Source organism: Ostrinia furnacalis, unplaced genomic scaffold (assembly GCF_004193835.3).
Source record: "Ostrinia furnacalis isolate ACB-3 unplaced genomic scaffold, ASM419383v2 OfSCF1110, whole genome shotgun sequence".
In the NCBI taxonomy this organism is placed as follows: domain Eukaryota; kingdom Metazoa; phylum Arthropoda; class Insecta; order Lepidoptera; family Crambidae; genus Ostrinia; species Ostrinia furnacalis.
This window is the reverse complement of record NW_021131349.1, coordinates 395615-413898: the sequence shown is the minus strand read 5'-3', so window position 1 is coordinate 413898 and position 18284 is coordinate 395615. Positions and strand designations below refer to the sequence as shown.

The 18284-nt window shown below is 39.2% G+C and overlaps 1 protein-coding gene across 2 annotated transcripts in view; it reads left to right on the top strand.

Annotated features, from left to right (window-relative positions):
- The window catches only part of nompA (no mechanoreceptor potential A), a 28376-nt gene that overhangs the window by 7143 nt on the left and 2949 nt on the right, over positions 1-18284 (top strand). The window contains exons 2-23 of one of the 2 annotated variants that reach the window (XM_028302319.1): positions 1338-1473; positions 3026-3111; positions 3280-3538; positions 4035-4316; positions 4389-4521; positions 4910-5052; positions 5583-5769; positions 7018-7130; positions 8436-8516; positions 9849-10544; positions 10741-10843; positions 10931-11064; positions 11142-11391; positions 11464-11621; positions 11703-11881; positions 12175-12314; positions 12996-13232; positions 13651-13801; positions 14475-14732; positions 15206-15381; positions 16039-16176; positions 17890-18019. In XM_028302319.1, the coding sequence (XP_028158120.1) occupies positions 1407-1473; positions 3026-3111; positions 3280-3538; positions 4035-4316; positions 4389-4521; positions 4910-5052; positions 5583-5769; positions 7018-7130; positions 8436-8516; positions 9849-10544; positions 10741-10843; positions 10931-11064; positions 11142-11391; positions 11464-11621; positions 11703-11881; positions 12175-12314; positions 12996-13232; positions 13651-13801; positions 14475-14732; positions 15206-15381; positions 16039-16176; positions 17890-18019 (4101 nt within the window). In that variant the 5' untranslated portion in view covers positions 1338-1406. Of the gene's footprint in view, positions 1-1337; positions 1474-3025; positions 3112-3279; positions 3539-4034; positions 4317-4388; positions 4522-4909; positions 5053-5564; positions 5770-7017; positions 7131-8435; positions 8517-9848; positions 10545-10740; positions 10844-10930; positions 11065-11141; positions 11392-11463; positions 11622-11702; positions 11882-12174; positions 12315-12995; positions 13233-13650; positions 13802-14474; positions 14733-15205; positions 15382-16038; positions 16177-17889; positions 18020-18284 lie in introns of both variants that reach the window. The other variant, XM_028302320.1, reaches the window with a different exon arrangement.

The window sequence follows — 18284 nt, the reverse complement described above, 5'->3', positions numbered from 1 at the left end:
TCGGAACCGTGGTGGTTTGCTACTTTGTTGGTTTATGGTGTGAGCTGGCAAAGTACCTCCTGCAAATGATGTTACCATTGATACCCCGTTAGGACCAGCCACATTACCTAATTATTGGGCAGTTGACACTGGTTGACTGACACCACCAATGACTTGACTTTGTGAGTTGCAAATACACGATCCCTTCATAGATATTGTATGGCAATTTAAACTATGACGTCATATTATGTTTATTCACTAAGTCGATTGTCATAAATTATTAATTTTAGATAGTAACTCTAATTATCCGAATATTACTTACAGTTATTTGAAAATTCGGTTTCGGTTACCAGGTCTTAAATGACGTGTATAATAATTACGTATACTAATTGGTGGAGTTGATAGTCATCTACATAATTATACACATAAAGAGAACTTTATTACAGAATAAAAAAGTAGTTAAAAGTTTTGCTCGGAAAAATCCATTTGCGCTATCTTCTCGTAATAGTAATAGTCACGAGTTTTAATGACATGCACAGTAAGTTTCCTTGGCTAAGGTCGCAAAAGCAGTAATATAAAAGCTGTATAATATTCGTTCTGTATAACCTTGATCTGGATAGCCTCATTCATTTGGTGCAACGAACCGGTGATCATTTTGCAAACTGCTCTTAATGCTGGACTCATAATCGGTTGGACAAAATGGTCATTTGAAGTGTATGCATCATTTTGGGGCAGGGTCGTCAGATAAATACCCTCAATGCTTCAGTTTTGTTTTACTTAATGCACATGCAATAAAACAATACGAGAATGAATATGGTAATTCGCGAAAATCTTCAACTATAATTTCAGGCCTTAGAAAAGATCATTATGGTGCACAAATTGGTGTTCTTTAACTTTACATCTTATTGTTCTTGCAGTCATGTGAATCCTGAAGTCATTCTGTATCCTTCCTTATCTTGACTTTTTATGAGTTGTGGTGCAATTTATGCCTTTCATTTGTACCTAATTACTTTCTGAGCAATAACTTTATTTATAGGTACTAATTGACTATTACAGATTGATTTATCCGCTCACTTAGTCGCAAATACAGAAGGATGTCTTTCTTAGTAATTTATCATAGGCAAATAGAGGATTTGACACCTACATTCTAGCCAACGAGATTGGGAAGGCCTTAGCATATTTGTTCCTCAGTTGCCACAGGAGGAGTGGAAGAAGTCCTAGGTCTCAGAGTCACTCCCTGCGCTGGCCGTACTGGTTTAGAGATGCCTTATCATATTTGTTTCAACCGCCTTTTAGATGCACTAGAACAGTGGGAGTGGCCCTAGGTCTTAGGGTTTTAACCTTTATAATGCTTGCAGATTCGCGTGTAAAAGTGGCCATATGAATGGTCGGTGACCCCCCACCCCAGCCAGCCAGGAGTTAGGAAGATGAAGCCGCGGGGGGCGAGCGTGATGCACGCCTTCACAGCCCTCACAATGCTCACGATGGCCAATGGTAAGGTTAAAGGATAAGCATGCTTATGAGGCTATAAATATGGTCACATTTTGCTGGTGGTGTATCGGTATTAGGTTAGGTATACAATACATAGGGGAGAGTTCGGTATATTGTACCGCCGGGTAAATTGTACCACCCTCATATTTCGTAAAGTATTTATTGAATGTCTGTAATCGCAACACTCAGCGATACACAACTAAATTCAATGAATAGCGGCCATGTGGTTTTAGCCGTGACAACGAACACTTGTGTTTTATTTTGAAAAGTATTTTTTCATTGTTTTCAAGTAACTTTTGACAATACATGTTTAATTTGTAATTTTGTTAAATTTAATCACAGGGTGTTTCTGATATATTATTTAGAAGCGTAAATTAGTGTGGATTACAATTATTTGAAACATTTTTCGGTATTTATAAGCTATATTTTTTACCGATTTTTTAAAAGCACTATCACCTAGTCGGCTAAATTGTACCACATCAAGTTGTATGGAATTTTACCAAAGGATTTTGAATTTTTTTTTAGTAAATCATATTTTGAAGTTATAATAGCGTAGTTATGTTTGACTAACAATAAATGAAAGCAAAAGACTGGTAAAGTAGATTAGGTACAAGTGTGCGTTACGATATTTGGAATTACAAAACTTGTACTCAAAATCGTGATAACGTGTAAAACAATATCGATTGTCTATGTTATTAACTACTGTTCCTTTTCGTTACCTAATTTGATAAGAATGTATCGTATAATATTTTGCCATAGTTTTTTTATAGGCTTGAAATTTATTGAAATCCAATTTAGTAACCCTGTGGTACAAATTATCGAACCGGTTGGCTAAATTGGACCGAAGCTCTGAACTCGTATTTTGTTAATTTGTGCTAAATATACAACAATTATGTTGATTAATACCTATGAAATAGTAAGTTGAATAATTTCCCTTTAATTATATACCATAAACATTAGCAAAAACAAAAGAAAACTATGTGTAAAATGGGATTGAAAAAAACTGGTCCAAATTACCGGACTCTCCCTTACATTTGGTAAGAAAAATTTAACTGAAGAGTTCTGTAGTGCGGACACTGGACATGGTGTAAAATTCTTTGCAGGTTATTTACGCCCGTATTCACAAACGATGCTTGCTTGAGTGACGTAGCAAACAGCGTTCAATAGAGCTGTGATTGGTCCGTGTGTCACCCTGTGCGTCCACGCGCATTGTGAGACCTCATATTATTATAGTAATGTTTGTGAATACGGGCGAATTCTGCAAGTAGGTATACTGGCTGATTTATAAATAACCTTTAAAAGTATAAATATCACTTGAATAGAAGTTAATAATGTTAGTAATAATTTTGTCATGATAATTTCTTCAATAATATGGAGAATAAGCAAATGAATGCGGTGAGGACAATATTGATCGCGTTGATAAACAATATGCCTATTTATCGTAATAAATGGGCATTAAGACTTCAAGGATTGTGTCGAGGAAATTGTGTGTGTTCTAGTTAATTTGTATTTCCCACAGTACTTATTAATTTAGTAACAATCTGGATTATTTCAGCCCAGACAACATGCAACCAAGGTATGGGAAGGGTGATGTACGAACGATTACCGAATCAACAGCTACATGGATTTGATGATGACGTAGTAAGTACGCACTTGCTAGCCTCAAATAAAGAATTTATTTATTTAATCTGAATATTTTTGGAGATAAGATAAATGATTCCGGTGGAAATAAGTTTTATCTTTGTTTTTTTTTTATCAGTAAACGGAAGATAGGTAAAATGCATTATTCAAGGCTTCTCATTACCATAGGTGCGAGAGACGGCGCCGCCTTTCCGCGTGTTGGAAAAATGCCAAGACCTCTGTCTACGTGACCGTTCCGGCAACAGTCTCGTCAGGACTTGCAACTCCATAGACTTCCAGCCAGGAGCCAGGATAGCGGCCTTCAGCCCTGAACCGGAGTACGAGGAATCCACGTGCTACTTGACGAGGGAGCAGGCTACTCCCGAGGGCATTGGGACGCTGATGATTGTCCCTAACAGCGTGCATTTCAATGAGATTTGCCTTACGTGTGGGTATAATTTATTTGATTAATTTTTGAAGCTAGAGTCGACAGGACATCGATTCGACTCACCACAAAATAACAATCTCAATTGATTTTGATGGATATTTTTTAAATATTATTAGCAATTTGTATTGCCCAAATTACTAATAGTCCCATTATTAGCCCCTCGTGTTAAGCTAAATAAGCTTGTGTTACGAGTGGGCTCACCACAATAGTCGAGCGGCGGTGGGATTCTAACCCGCGTTCCTCGGATCTCGAGTCGGCCACTCCTTCACCGTTCGGCTATCGTGGCTATGTCAAAAATATTCTGTGGTAGGTTTCATGTGCTGTCTATAAAAAGCTTCATTCAATATGCAATTTTTACTGTAAATGTAACGCGCAATTGATTTTTTACTGTACACCTGTTCACATACACAAACAATATGCACAGATGGTACACCATCGCATGAATACAATACCTAACTAAAACGGTATAATGGTAAAAAAAATATCTTCTTTTTAGCAAATCGACCTGAACGTGAGTGCCCATCGCGCCGTTACGTATTCGAGCGTCATGCCCGAAAGCGTTTGAAGCTTCCACCATCAGACCTGAAAGAGATTATGGTGGCGAACCGCACAGAATGCGAAGACAAGTGCTTGGGAGAGTTCAGCTTCGTCTGCCGCTCTGCCACCTACGACTCAGCCTTGAGGACTTGCTCATTGAGCAGGTTCACACGACGAACGCACCCCGAGTTATTGGAGGACGACCACAACGCGGACTATTTGGAAAACACTTGCTTAAACGGTTTGTTGAATTCGATACGACAGTCAGTTGTTTTAACTGTGATCATTGTTTGAAGACAATGTTTGGTTTCAGCCGAACGGAGGTGTGACGGCTTGGCGGTGTTTATCAAAGAAGAAAACAAACGATTAGGAGGTCCGTTCGAGGCTGACGTGTTTACCAATATGACGTTAGATGAATGCCAGGCCATGTGTGTTAGGGCTGAGAAGTAAGTTTTACCACAGATAATATAATACTAGGTTTTACTAAATAACTATCAATTGCCAAACGGCTACAGTAAAGGTTCAGCCAAACCAACGCGATCACACGCGATCAGCCGGCGTGCAGCGATGGCGAACAATGCATTTAAGTCCGAACGCCATCGCTGCACGCCGGCTAATCGCGTTGGTTTGACTGAACCATAACTCTTGTACTCGCCAGTTCGCCACTTTTGCCGGTGAAGCTGGAAAATATACTAAAGCTATCAGCGCGCGTCCGTCCCTTAATTTGTTTTTTTTTATTGAATTGTAGATCAGCTATGGCTTAGGGCTGCCCTTTTATTTGGGGTACCTTTCTTATCTTATAGATGTAGAAATAACAAAAACACGTTGTCACAGATACTTCTGTCGGTCCATCGAGCACGACGCCATGACGCGGCAATGCGTTCTCTCGGAGGAGGACTCTGTGTCTCAGAAGGACGACGTGACTGTCAGCGCGTCGCCCACCCACCACTTCTACGATCTTGTCTGTTTGGACAATCGTGAGTACACACATGTTTTACGTAGGCTATTGTAACAAAAGTTAACAGCTGGAGCCTGTAGACAATAAATAATATTTATACACACCTACTTACATTCAGCTGCCTCCACCATATGTTTGAAAAAGTAGGTATGTCACGCTGTATTTGTGAATTCATATCGTTGTAGTTAGTACAAGTAACTATTAGGTAACCTGTGGAATAGCATAGCCAATGGTAATTAGCACAAATTAATAATTCAAGGAAAAATAACATATCACGAACGAATTCGTTGTATGTATAAGAAATTATCTACAGTTTCATATTTCGCTGTAGTCAGGAGCAGGACAAGTAGGTGACTTTTGGTAATCTGTGGTAATTAGCACAAATTAACATAAAAAAAACAAATCAATTACGAATTCGCTCCATGTCATAAGAAATTGTCTACAGGTTAATAAATAATCGTAATGTTTTGTTATTAACCCTGACTGACTTGCATGAAACCACAATAAGGTTTTTCTCACGATTATGATCAGTCTCTCATCGGGTGACAGCTCGTGGCACGGAGTACCCGGACAACAGTGTGACGTCACACCTGTTCTCGCCCGGACGGCGTCCGGATACGGCCTTCCAGAGGTATCGGAACAGCAAGATCACGGGAGAGTTCCATTCGGAGATCACCGGACGATCACTCAGCGAGTGTCTGGATGAGTGCTTGAGGCAGACCAGTTTCCAGTGCAGGTAAGAAAGAGTAAACATAATTTACATTTCAGAAGAGGCTTTACCTATAGTACAAATTAATGTCTTTCATAGAAGTAGCACTGCATGCTATCATAAGTCCTACTGATCAATAAATTACTTTTAAAGATTGTGAACCCGATCCTGCTAGTAATTTTTAACACCTGAATAAAACTGAAAATATATTGTTTACATAGATACTTATGTTTGGATGTTTATCATCCTGACTTTCAAAAGAGTTTACTGTAGCTGTAAATTTACATAGTTTAAACGTTTCCCGTTGTACTAAAAACTCCGTAAAATAACTGAGTAATTTATATGTAAACGCAGACATTTGCGTTTTATTTTGACTTTGTCTGCGAGTCTCTATAAACATTGATTCATCGTTATGTTTAATATAAAAATTGTTAACACCACACAATGCTGTCCAGAGACAATATTTACTAATCATTACTAAGGTATTGTAGAGTCCATTCATGGAGATATTTTTGTGATTCAGTTTGTGTAGAAAATAATATACGATACAAACATGGCAGTCATTGTTGTAAAAGTTCATGAAAAACACTCTACTGATGTTTTTGAAAAAATATCATATTTATAATCGGACATTTTCACAAGTGGTCAATATGTTTTTTTGTTGTTCTACATAATCACATGCATTTTTATCTGTCGATTTTATCAGTTGTATGACCTGAAAACCTACTAAGTACACAAAATTTTTATGATAATTTTTGTTTTGGCACAAACACGCTATTTTTATAATGTGATAAACACATTTTGGTTCACTGGCCGATAACAGATTAGAATATGAAGATTGTTTATGAGATTTGAATTAGAATCTATGTATTGTTTTTCATCCATCTTTATTACAACGGTTTTTATTCTCAATTCGCGTGAAAATCGACCAGATTCTCTCATTTACATATCTGATAAAGTTAAAACATTCGTCAAGCACGTAAAGTACATAAAAATAGTCGTTATGTTTTCTGAAATTTTCCCAGATTTTCCGCAATTATCCTATTTTTTAAATTCAAAGAAAAGTGCCTTAGTATTTGGGTTAAGGAATCATCATCATCGTCATCAACAGCCCTTTACAGTCCACTGCTAGACTATGAGCCTCCTCCACTATAGTGGAGGGTTTTGCCATAATCCACACGCTTGGCAGGCGGGTTGGAGATCGCAGTTTAAAAGGTTGATGATTGGGTTAAGGAATGGGTTGCCTAAAATATGTGTTCCACTTTATTTTTATAGATCTGCTGTGTACAGTGATAGATCAAGAATATGCCGGCTGAGCAGGTACAACCAGAAAGATGGGATGAGGCTGCTCTACGACCCGGATTATGATTACTACGAAAATCTTATGCGTAAGATCTTTTCTTATTTTAATTAGTTTAATAACACAATACAGGGTAGATCCCAGATTTTTAACAAAGGACCATTGTTTTATAGTAAGAACGTTTCAATATTTAGTCACAGTCGATATTCTAAAGAACGCATTTAGATTTGCGTTAATGCAGTTTTTGTCGTTGATGTAGAGCCATTGTTGCCTCCCATTTGTGTGCAAAAACCAAATGAATTGTGACTAAAAATACACAGCTTTGAATCAGAAATAGTAACACGAGAAAGGAGGAAGGATCCAATAAAGGTTGTCGGTCTAAATTGTGCCATTATTAGTAGTAATGGATCAGTGTAGTAGCGCATGCGAGGCAATTGTCGCAATGAGGTGGAGTTGACTTTGACCCTTTGACGTCTTATAAATAGACGGATGGCAAATAAGAAGCACTTATCTACATTTTTGTGTGTAGAGACTATTCGCCCGTATTCACAAACGATGCTTGCTCAAGTAAAGCAGCAAATCGAACGCACAGCGATGAATAGAGCTCTGTCGCCCGTATTCACAAACATTACTATGAGCTCTCACAGTGCGCGTGGACGCACAGGATGATACACTAACCCATCATAGAGCTCTATTCAACGCTGTGCGTACGATTTGCTACTTCACATAAGCAAGCATCGTTTGTGAATAGAATAGAATAGAATAGAATAGAATAGAAAGTATTTATTTGTCTCAAAACAGGTTTCATACGGGCGTATTTCAATTTGCCTGAAAATTAGGGAATGCGTAACTATCTAAATATTTGCATTCGAAGTTAAAATTAACTAAGGCTAAATAAAATATTAACTGAAGACTGAAAAAATCTATTTGATCAGTGATAATGCGACTTCGTTGTTGGTAGATTCAAAGTACTAGTTAGACGTGGAAAAAAACCCACAACAATCACATATTTAAACTGCAGGAAAAATAGACTTAGATAAAACTTGTGATAATATGGTTATTCTGCAATACATAGTAAATATCATCTTTTAAATAGATACCTAAGTGGACACTGAAATCGCTATCTTTCTATCAGTTGTGAAATGCGTTTTATTAGGTACAAATAAGTATTTAAAAAATGATCTCTCTGAATGTATTAATTTGTAACTCTACTTTTTCTTTTTATCTATTCGTAGACCTCAACAAGAGAACAGCAAAAAATTCAGTCCACAAAATCTCTACTTTTATTTATTATGTCTTACTTTTTAACGTTAGCTCCTAAATTGGTCCCAAATTCCTATCAAATTGGCATGGAAATACAGAATGTGAAATGTTTTCTAAATTGGGGATCCAGATCAATTAGTGAGTGGTGAGACGGAGGCGGGGGGCGCGGGAAGCGGCTCGGCGACGCCCTGGGGACGCCCCACTACCACAGGTTCGCAGCATGTCCAGAACTGATGGGCTTACTTCATTCGGTTGTATAGGAACAAAGATTAGTACCAGAATAAACAGTACAGACGAATCAATCGCAATGCTTTCAGATTGTCATAAATGATTGGCCTTTCTCTCTACATGTCTTACTCCAGGTTGCAAACCAAGAGCTAAGCTTTTTGTTGTGATCCGACTGCAAACTGTGCAAAGCAAACACTATGGTAAACTGCGCCAGGTTTGCGAGCTAAGCAAAACTGACTTAGCTTACTGGTTTACATGCTTGGCTCTTGTTCTACAATCCGCATCAGACCCAGATGGTTCTTCTTTGTATGAAAAGAGACTGTATGAACTTAGTCCGGTGCTAAGTCCGCTTGGCTAACTATAATAACTATATTGCCTGAGTCTGTCACCATAACAACGATATTCAAATATTATGTAATTGTTTAAAAATTTTTGCATTGTTATTTCTTCGAGTCGACTAAATTAAATTAGCAAGAGACATAAGCATAATACTTATGCCTTTCAGTCAAGTTATTATTTGACTTTGTTCCATACGAAGCGAATGAATTAAGTAGACACAACTGTAGCAGACTGTCGTTGCATTTAAATCCAGAAATCTAATCATGTGTTAAGTAAAAATATCGTGATATCAGAGTTGAGACACGATTCATAAAACATTATTAAACAAACATTCGAAGACGCGTGAAGGTTATTGTAGACTTGCACTGGAATTTCCGTTTCTAATCCTTATTTAGTTTTCTTGTTTACTCAAGTAAACAGCTTCTACATAGCATCATCTTATTTTATAAGTATTCGAGATTATTAGCTGCTTTGCTTTATTATAATGTATTTAATGTCAATTAATAAGGATTTGAATTTCCCATTTAACTTATTAATAAGTTAATTACTTTTCGGATTTAAATGCAACGACATTAGCTAAGTTTTAAGTTTTGATCAGTTCTGTTGTTTTTGGTAGATACGAGTAGGTAAATCATTGGTTTATATAGCGTAGGTGTATTTGTGTAGCGTAGATATGTAAGGAAAGTTGTTTGTTAGAATAAGTAGATTAGCATTCTTTCTTAGGTATTTAGATCTTCTTTATACGAAGGTAAGTGAGCATGAGCTACTAAATAGTCTTTAGAATGTAGTTAGTTAGTCACCTAAGCAAATTAGTATGTTATCGTAGAATTAGGTGCATGAACATAAATAGATTTTATTCTTCTATTCACAAAGGCAATAGTTCAAAAAAAGTATGCATGTCGTAGACTGCAGTGCATGACTGCATCTAACTAAACGCATGACTCACTAAAGACATCTTTCAACATTAACTTTCTAGGTGGTAACGGCGGAGGCGATCGGGACCGGGATCGCGACAGGGACAGGTATCCCGGAAGCGCAGACCGCGACCGCGACCGGTATCCAGACGATGACCGCTACGACGACGATCGGTACGGCGGCCGACCCGATCGGTACCCCGACGACCGGTATCCAGTCGGCCCCGAACCTTACCCGGACAGATACTCCCCGGGCGATCGCTACCCAATCGACAGATATCCTGACGACAGATACCCACCCGGTGTCGGGATCGACCCATATCCGGCTGCTTATCCCGCTGCCTACCCGTCCGACGTCGACCGGTACAGACCCGGATACGACCGGTACCCTGTCGGTGATCGGTACCCATCTGCGTCTGGAAGCAGATATCCCAGCGGCGGAGACCGATATCCCTCCTACTACTACCCCGTATCCAACAGCATCGACAACTATCCTGGTGATAGGGATAGATATCCAATTAGCAAATATCCTATTGACATTTACCCCGCTGACCGGTACCCTGAGAGATACCCTGTTCGGGGCGGCTCGTACCCTGAGAGACCGTGGTATCCGCGCCGCTATCCTGACCGGTACGACCAGGACCGATACCCGTACAGCCGGTATCCCGTGGGAGTGAATAGGGATCCCGTGCCACTTGGTGGTGGCAGATACCCTGACTTGTATGACAAATATCCGCCGACCGGATCGTCCTACCCTGGTAAGCATGTATTAGTACTAATGTAGTTTTATCGCACAATTTAAATTATTACCTAAAATAAACCATTTTTACTTTTTCAATAAATATTTAGGAAAACTGACATAACATATCGTAACTTATAGTTATAATCTAATGATAAGTATACTGAAGTTCTTCATTGTTCTTTCTGACAATACTTAATGCAATCTAAAAATAGCAGGTTATGGTAGAGGCGGTTACTATGGCCCAGCAACGTTCCCCAGGCCAGATCGCTACCCAGTACCAGCTCCGGACGTAGGTCTACGACCAGGCCCTGATAGGTTAGTATTCTCTATGGCCTGATTGAATATGCTTTTATGAAATCCCAGCATTAATAATCAGTTATAATAACAACTTTACTCCTACAGCTATCCTGTTGAACCAAGACCCGGTCTTGGGATCGGTCATAAAAGACCGATTGATAGGCCAGGCCTGCTGGATAGGCCTGGACTAATAGATAGACCGGTATACCCACCACCAGGATTGGATCGTCCTGTAGTCGGTGAGAAATCTTTCAATTTTAAATCTGACAATGATTTAGATGACACGCAGTAATTTAACGTGAATTCTTTTTTTCAGGAGCCATCTATCCAGGTTTTGATAAAGATGGGCCTGTAGGTCCCGTAGGCATTCCAAACGGAAGACCAGCGCCTGGATTCAACAGACCATGGCAAGGTTCTCGCTGTGAGGAGGACAGCTTTAGACAGGTCGGCAGACAACGAATGCAAAAGCGATTCGTCCGTCGTTTCACAACTGCATACTCCTTGGCTCACTGCCAGAGAGAGTGTATAGAAGCTAGAGACTTTATTTGTAGGGCGTTTAACTATAGGTAAGAAAGAGGAAATCAAGCGTCTTAATCACTTACTTTGATCGATGAATGAGTAAACAATTTATTTTTCAGGGATGTTACGTACGGGGAACCTCGTGATAATTGTGAGCTAAGTGACCATGATACTCAAGCTTTAGATGCTGCCAATCCACTGCACTTCGATAATACAGCAAACGATTATGATTTCTACGAAAGGGCATTGGGTCGCATAGCAGACGACTGTTTAGATGGTAAGTGCGATGTAAAGCAAATAGGTATCTATTGGCAATTTAAATCTTCGAATATTAGACAGGGTTTTCTTTCATTTGTAGTGTCTCAAGTATGCAACGAAGATGGCATGGAGTTCACACTCAGGTTGCCAGAAGGCTTCTACGGCCGAATGTACACTTACGGGTTCTACGATCGTTGTTTCTTCAGAGGAAACGGGGGTACCGTGAATGTGTTACGAATTTCGGGTGCACATGGATACCCTGAATGTGGCACACAGAGAGTAAGTGCAAAGATTTGTAACATTAAAGCTAGATTAGATTAAGTAGATAGTATTTATCATATTGTAAATAACTTTATCGATGACGCCGAATTAATCAATAACAATGTAGAGTGCGTAATGCTGTAAGAGTTTTAAATCCTCTTTCTATATTTTGGAATACATAACTGTATCTAATAACTAAAATGGAATGGGATAAGTAAGAGTCGCATATTGGAGGCACATATATTCATCCACCTAAACTGTCATTGCTCTAAATCTCTAAAGAAAATAATAATGTCTTCTATGTTTTTCAGTATGGCGATACCATGACAAATATCGTGGTGGTTCAGTTCAGCGACAACGTTCAAACCTCCAGAGACAAGCGGTTCAACTTGACTTGTCTCTTCAGGGGACCAGCTGAGGCTGTTGTCACGTCAAACTACATCGGGGCTGGGTGAGATTATGGAAACAATAATTTATGTGTGTTTTGGAAAACTAATGTTCTCCCCATGAGACAAACAACTATTTGTAGCTATAGTTTATGGAACGAGTCAATATACTCTGTAAATAAATATGTTTTTGTGGGTGTGGTAAGGATGTTAGTTTTTCAAATAAACACTTATGTAAACCGTGCCGCGATTAACAGTTAACTGAACTCGTGACTTATGGGAGTTAGCGCTTTTAGATATCTATTTATAGTGTTTGAAAGCTCCAGTTTTAACTGTTAAACCGATATGTTTTAAAATATAGGTTTACGGCTTATATTTTTGGGGAATGTAATTGTTTTGTTTTTGTGTGTGTGATTTTACAGTGGAAATGTTTGGGTGAATAACTTCTGCTGTTTTTGTTCTAATGTGTTTTTTGGTATTTATTTGAGTGCTGTTATTTCACTAACAGCTACTAACGTAGAGACTTTGAACGAATTAAGTGTTATTATGTGCCTACCAAATATTAAGTTTTTTAAGCCGTTTCTGATAGCGAACGATAAAAATATCTAATCTCATGATTTTACAAAGTGTAGTAACTCTTTCATGGGTTTTATGCCGTTTGAAAATTCATTCAAAGTCGTCAAACGTACAATTTAAAGAGTTGACATCAAGTCTAACAGTAGTTCTGGGTTCGATTCCATCGACAGGTCAGGCAGTCCGATCCCCATCGAGTATCTCCCAGAGGAGAGTTCCCTCAACTCCAAGGTTCGCCTCATGATCCTGTACCAAGGCAGGCCGACCACCACCATCGCCGTTGGAGACCCGCTCACCTTCAGACTGGAAGCCCAGGATGGGTATAACTACGCAACGGATATATTCGCAACGAATGTCATTGCTCGAGATCCTTATTCTGGCAGATCTGTTCAACTGATCGATAGAGTGGGGTAAGCTGTGATATTATTTGTAATTTTATTTCATTATCATGAGGAAATAGTCTATTTATCTATGCTGACCAAACTAGTAGATACTGAAAACTATTTCTATTGGAATTTGCGATAAGATTAGCGCGCTTAGTAACAACTTATTAAAAAACAAGGTCTTCCACGATACCTAATCCTACAATTTCGTAACACGTGATGATCGATACAGCTAATTTTAACTACTGCTCTACCTATCTAATTTATTGAATCGTCCAGAAACAAACATGGCACTTAGATATTGATTAAGCATTAGTTAGATAAGTGCGGTAATTGAGTTATCTAAATTGTTCACAACATCACAACATTTCCTTCCTAAGATAGCGGGATCAAAAGGTCACGATACACGACGGCATCTCGTGATGCTTACAATAATTCCTTTCAGATGCCCAGTGGACCCGTATGTGTTCCCTGAATTGGACAAAGGTCGCAGCAGCGATTCTTTGGAAGCGAAATTCAACGCATTCAAGATTCCTGAATCAAACTTTTTGGTGTTCGAAGCTACGGTGCGCACGTGTAGAGATGGTTGCCAGCCAGTAAGTATGATTTTTAATCAACGAAATCTGCTTCTTTGCTTTGTAATTCTGTGTATACCGCAATCACTTTCGGACTTTCAGGAAAATATATTGCTTTTATCTATTTATTCAATCTGATACCTGGATCCGTATTTATTGTTTACTGTCTAAAGTTTAATTTTAAATTACACTCAAACTCAACTCACGTAATATTACAAAATAAGTTTCGCATACTTCCCTGCCAGACATATCAATATAATTATTCATTACGATTGTTTTTATAATTAACAATCTAATGAAACACATTATAATGATAACTGAACACAAACAGTTCAAATTACGTCAATGGGTTTAAAATAAACATCGAATGTTATAACTGGGCCGCAGGTTATCGGCTATGCGTTTATCTGTTTTGCTGTTGGTGCACTTTTGCTAATCTATCATTTACTGCTCTATGCTAATTACTACTTCTATATCTAGGTTGTAAGTTTGCGATTATTGACTGTTTATGTTCTTTGTACTATCTACATAGATGTATTTCCCACAATAGCATAGAAAACATTGTATAAAGATAATAGGTAGGTAGTACCTACAATTTATTATGTTTGCAAGAAAGTTTTCTTTTCAAACCATGAATGAGTAGAATCATCACTTCTTTTTGCTTGAATGATTTATTTACTCCTTATTTTCCCAGGCCTACTGTCCGAGTCACACTGGTCGGTCAGAGCCGTCCTTTGGCCGTCGCAGAAGGGATGTCAACGCTACTATTGCCGCTGAGGGCAACGACACAGCCGAGGTGAAGCCCGACGAGACAAGCGACTCCAGCGCAGATAGTACCGACGCCAAAGACAAGAATGGAGCAGTGTACAAAGTGTCGTATGAAGAGACTGGGGTCGACAAGTATCTGAAGGAAGAAGTGGAAACGCCGAGTCACGTTCGGAAGATGATTGAGGTAAGTTCAATGAAGAAAGAACATAGCATTTTTCTTATTGAAAATACCTTAACTTTGAGGTAGGAAAGCCTACGTTAAGTGCCTGTTTGAATTATCATAGCCACATTCAACGTTAAACTTTGGTATAACAAGATTCGTAGGCGCCTGAAAACTTTATGCCAATCAAGCGCTCATTCTGTCTCTCTGCTGTAAGCCTACGACCTATCTACCAACGACATAGAAGTTAGCTGTCCTCCGGAAGCCTCTGGGACTACTCAACCATCACTGGTCGTTTGTCATTGGAGGCAAAGTTGTAGATCCTGGCTATACGAGTGTTGCGGTGGTGGGATTCGTCCCTTATCAACGACATGGCATTACATATTTTAGAGGGCATGGGCTTCTTGAGGTCTGTAAATTTATAATAGAGGCTACCTATATTAATGCAATTTTTGGCAAATTAATTAACTGCCCTATCTTGATTATTATATACCTAGGTGTTCGACAACCGCAACGAGCTGCTAGAAGAGAACGGCCCTTCGGACTCGTCACCTGTAGTGGCGGAGGTCGGCGTGTGCGTCTCGCCCTACCACTACCGGGCGCTGCTGGTGGCGCTGTGCGTGCTACTGTCACTCCTACTGGCGATGTTGACTGCCGCTTTGTATATTTACAGGCGAGTAACTATAAAAGAATTGAGTTTTGTATTCATAGCAAGCATGATGAACGATTGACTATTGGACTAAGCAGAAAAATATCGTGTACTTAACGCGCCTAAATATAAAACTCGAGCAGTTAAAAAACTTTACAGGAACTACTAAAACCACAAGTTAGCATTACCTACCTGACCTAGGATAGCTGGGACTTATAACCATCTATCTAGGAGTACGATATTATGTTCAACCTTTTAGAGGAAATTCAAGATTTACCTACTTACTTAGGCTCGGTTTTCATCAGGAGAGGATAGGAAATGTGTTTGAATACCCAATCATCTCATAATTTCCATATTATCTCACTATCTACTCAGCTTCGGTTCGTGAAATCTGGTTGTACCTATATTCAAACACCTCTCCTGTCCGCTTTGGTAGGAACCGGGCCTTAAAAATTCGTTACTAGTGGCCGCCCGCGTACGCGTGGATCCCGTTTTAGGGGTCGAGTTTTGCAAAATCCCGTCTTAGTTAGCACCTACGTTCTAAAAGGAACCCCATGCAAATTTCGAGACTCGTAGTTTCTGAGATTTCGTGATGAGTGAGTGAGTCAGTCAGTCAGTGACGTTCCGCTATTATAGCTTAGATGAAATTGATCTACTTACGTGTTCCGCTGTCTTCCTCAGGCGATACTGGCGTGTGCTGCGCAAGAACATCCAAGCGTCGAGCCCTGCGCCGGCGCTGCGCCCCGTCACGCCGGGCCCGCGCCCCACCAGGCCCTCGCTCTTCTCCGCCTCACATCTACACAAACCATTCTCTTTGAGGTAATCCGTTTACTAGCATCACGAAAGTGTATAAGTAGATTTGATTCGGAATAATGTGGTGTCAACTTCACTAGCAAGAATTTTTTAAAGTCCGTATTCACAAACGATGCTTCTTTAAGTGAAGCAGCAAATTGAACGCACAGCGTTGAATAGAGCTATGTGATTGGTTCATGTGTCACCCTGTGTCCACGGCCTCTTAGTAATATTGGTGAATATGGGCGTGATATTTATTTATTCCCCTTCTGACCCACCGCACTACCAAACCACACTACCAGTAGTGCCGTGGGGAATATTTTTTCCCTTCTACACTACCAAGCCAGTAGTGTCGGATAATTTTTGAGGGCCTTACATCTTCATTCCCATCGACACTACTACCATAACTGAATGTAAAATTTGCAAAATTTTAGATTGTTTTGTAATAAATTATGTTTATATGCAACCCTAACCTCTGTGCAATTTTGCAGTTTGACGAAATTTACTGAAAATAAAATGTTACCTAAAAGGGCTTATGTATTGTTACGGTAAATGTACAAGTAAAGCGCTTTCAAATGATACCAAACACGGCATATTTATCTTAATTTTATTTTTTTACTCTGTATGGTTTGTCCGCTAGAGGGCGCTACATTAGATTTTGTGAAACCCCATATAGCCTATAACCAGCGGACAATTAAGACGCTTCTAATGATATGTCACTAGCTTTCCGCCCGCGGCTTCGCCCGCGTGGAATTTTGTCTGTCACAGAAAAACTTTATCGCGCGCGTCCCTGTTTCAAAAACCGGGATAAAAACTATCCTATGTTCTTTCCCGGGACTCAAACTATCTCTATGCCAAATTTCATCAAAATCGGTTGCGAGGTTTAAGCGGGAAAGCGTAACAGACAGACAGACAGACAGACAGACAGACAGACAGACAGACAGAGTTACTTTCGCATTTATAATATTAGTTGGGAAGTTGGGATTTGTCGAATTCTGATAAGTGGTTTAGAAGTTACGAGGGAACAGATGAACATACATTACATACATAGCCTGTCAAAATCATAACCCTCCTTTTGCTTTGCCGTAGTCGGGTAAAATAATTTAATTTTGTTTTTCTTTCACGCAAAGTTATATAGGTATAAGATTTAATAAGCCCTTTTAGGTAATATTTTATTTTCAGTAAATTTCGTCAAACTGCAAATTTGCACAAAGGTTAGGGTTGCATATAAACATAATTTATAACAAAACAATCCAAAATTTTACAAATTTTACATTCAGTTATGGTAGTAGTGTCGATGGGAATGAAGATGTATGTTACCCACTACACTACTGGCTTGGTAGTGCAGAAGGGAAAAAATATTCCCCACGACACTACTGGTAGTGTGGTTTGGTAGTGCAGTGGGTCAGAAGGGATTTATTCATTTGCAATAACATATTCAGCACATACAGATATACATGCATTCATACATTGACCCTGTAAGGGTGTAGCAAAGTTACAGATCGATCTAAGCAGGTTTTGACGCTAAGATATAAAGCAAACATTCAGTACTTGGCATTGATTTGAAACTTGCTTGAATATTTTTCAAAACTAAGTATTTGCACATAGAACAGGGTAAAAGGGCGAACTTAATGTATTAAGGCGTTCTCCTCCAGTTCGCCTTAGTAACGTAAGGGCTGATTAGCACAAATGAAGAATACTTCAGAGACGTTTTTTAAAAAAAATCTTTATCGATTCCAGCGGCCTGGGCAGAACATTCGCCGAGGTGGGAGACGAGGCCGGCTCAGCAGGGCGCCTGGCAAACGCCTTCGACGACGGCAGCGAGCCCATCTACACCGACCCTTCGCTGTTCGAGCGCTCGCGGTCCCTCCNTTCGGACTTTCAGGAAAATATATTGCTTTTATCTATTTATTCAATCTGTCTGATACCTGGATCTGTATTTATTGTTTACTGTCTAAAGTTTAATTTTAAATTACACTCAAACTCAACTCACGTAATATTACAAAATAAGTTTCGCATACTTCCCTGCCAGACATATCAATATAATTATTCATTACGATTGTTTTTATAATTAACAATCTAATGAAACACATTATAATGATAACTGAACACAAACAGTTCTAATTACGTCAATG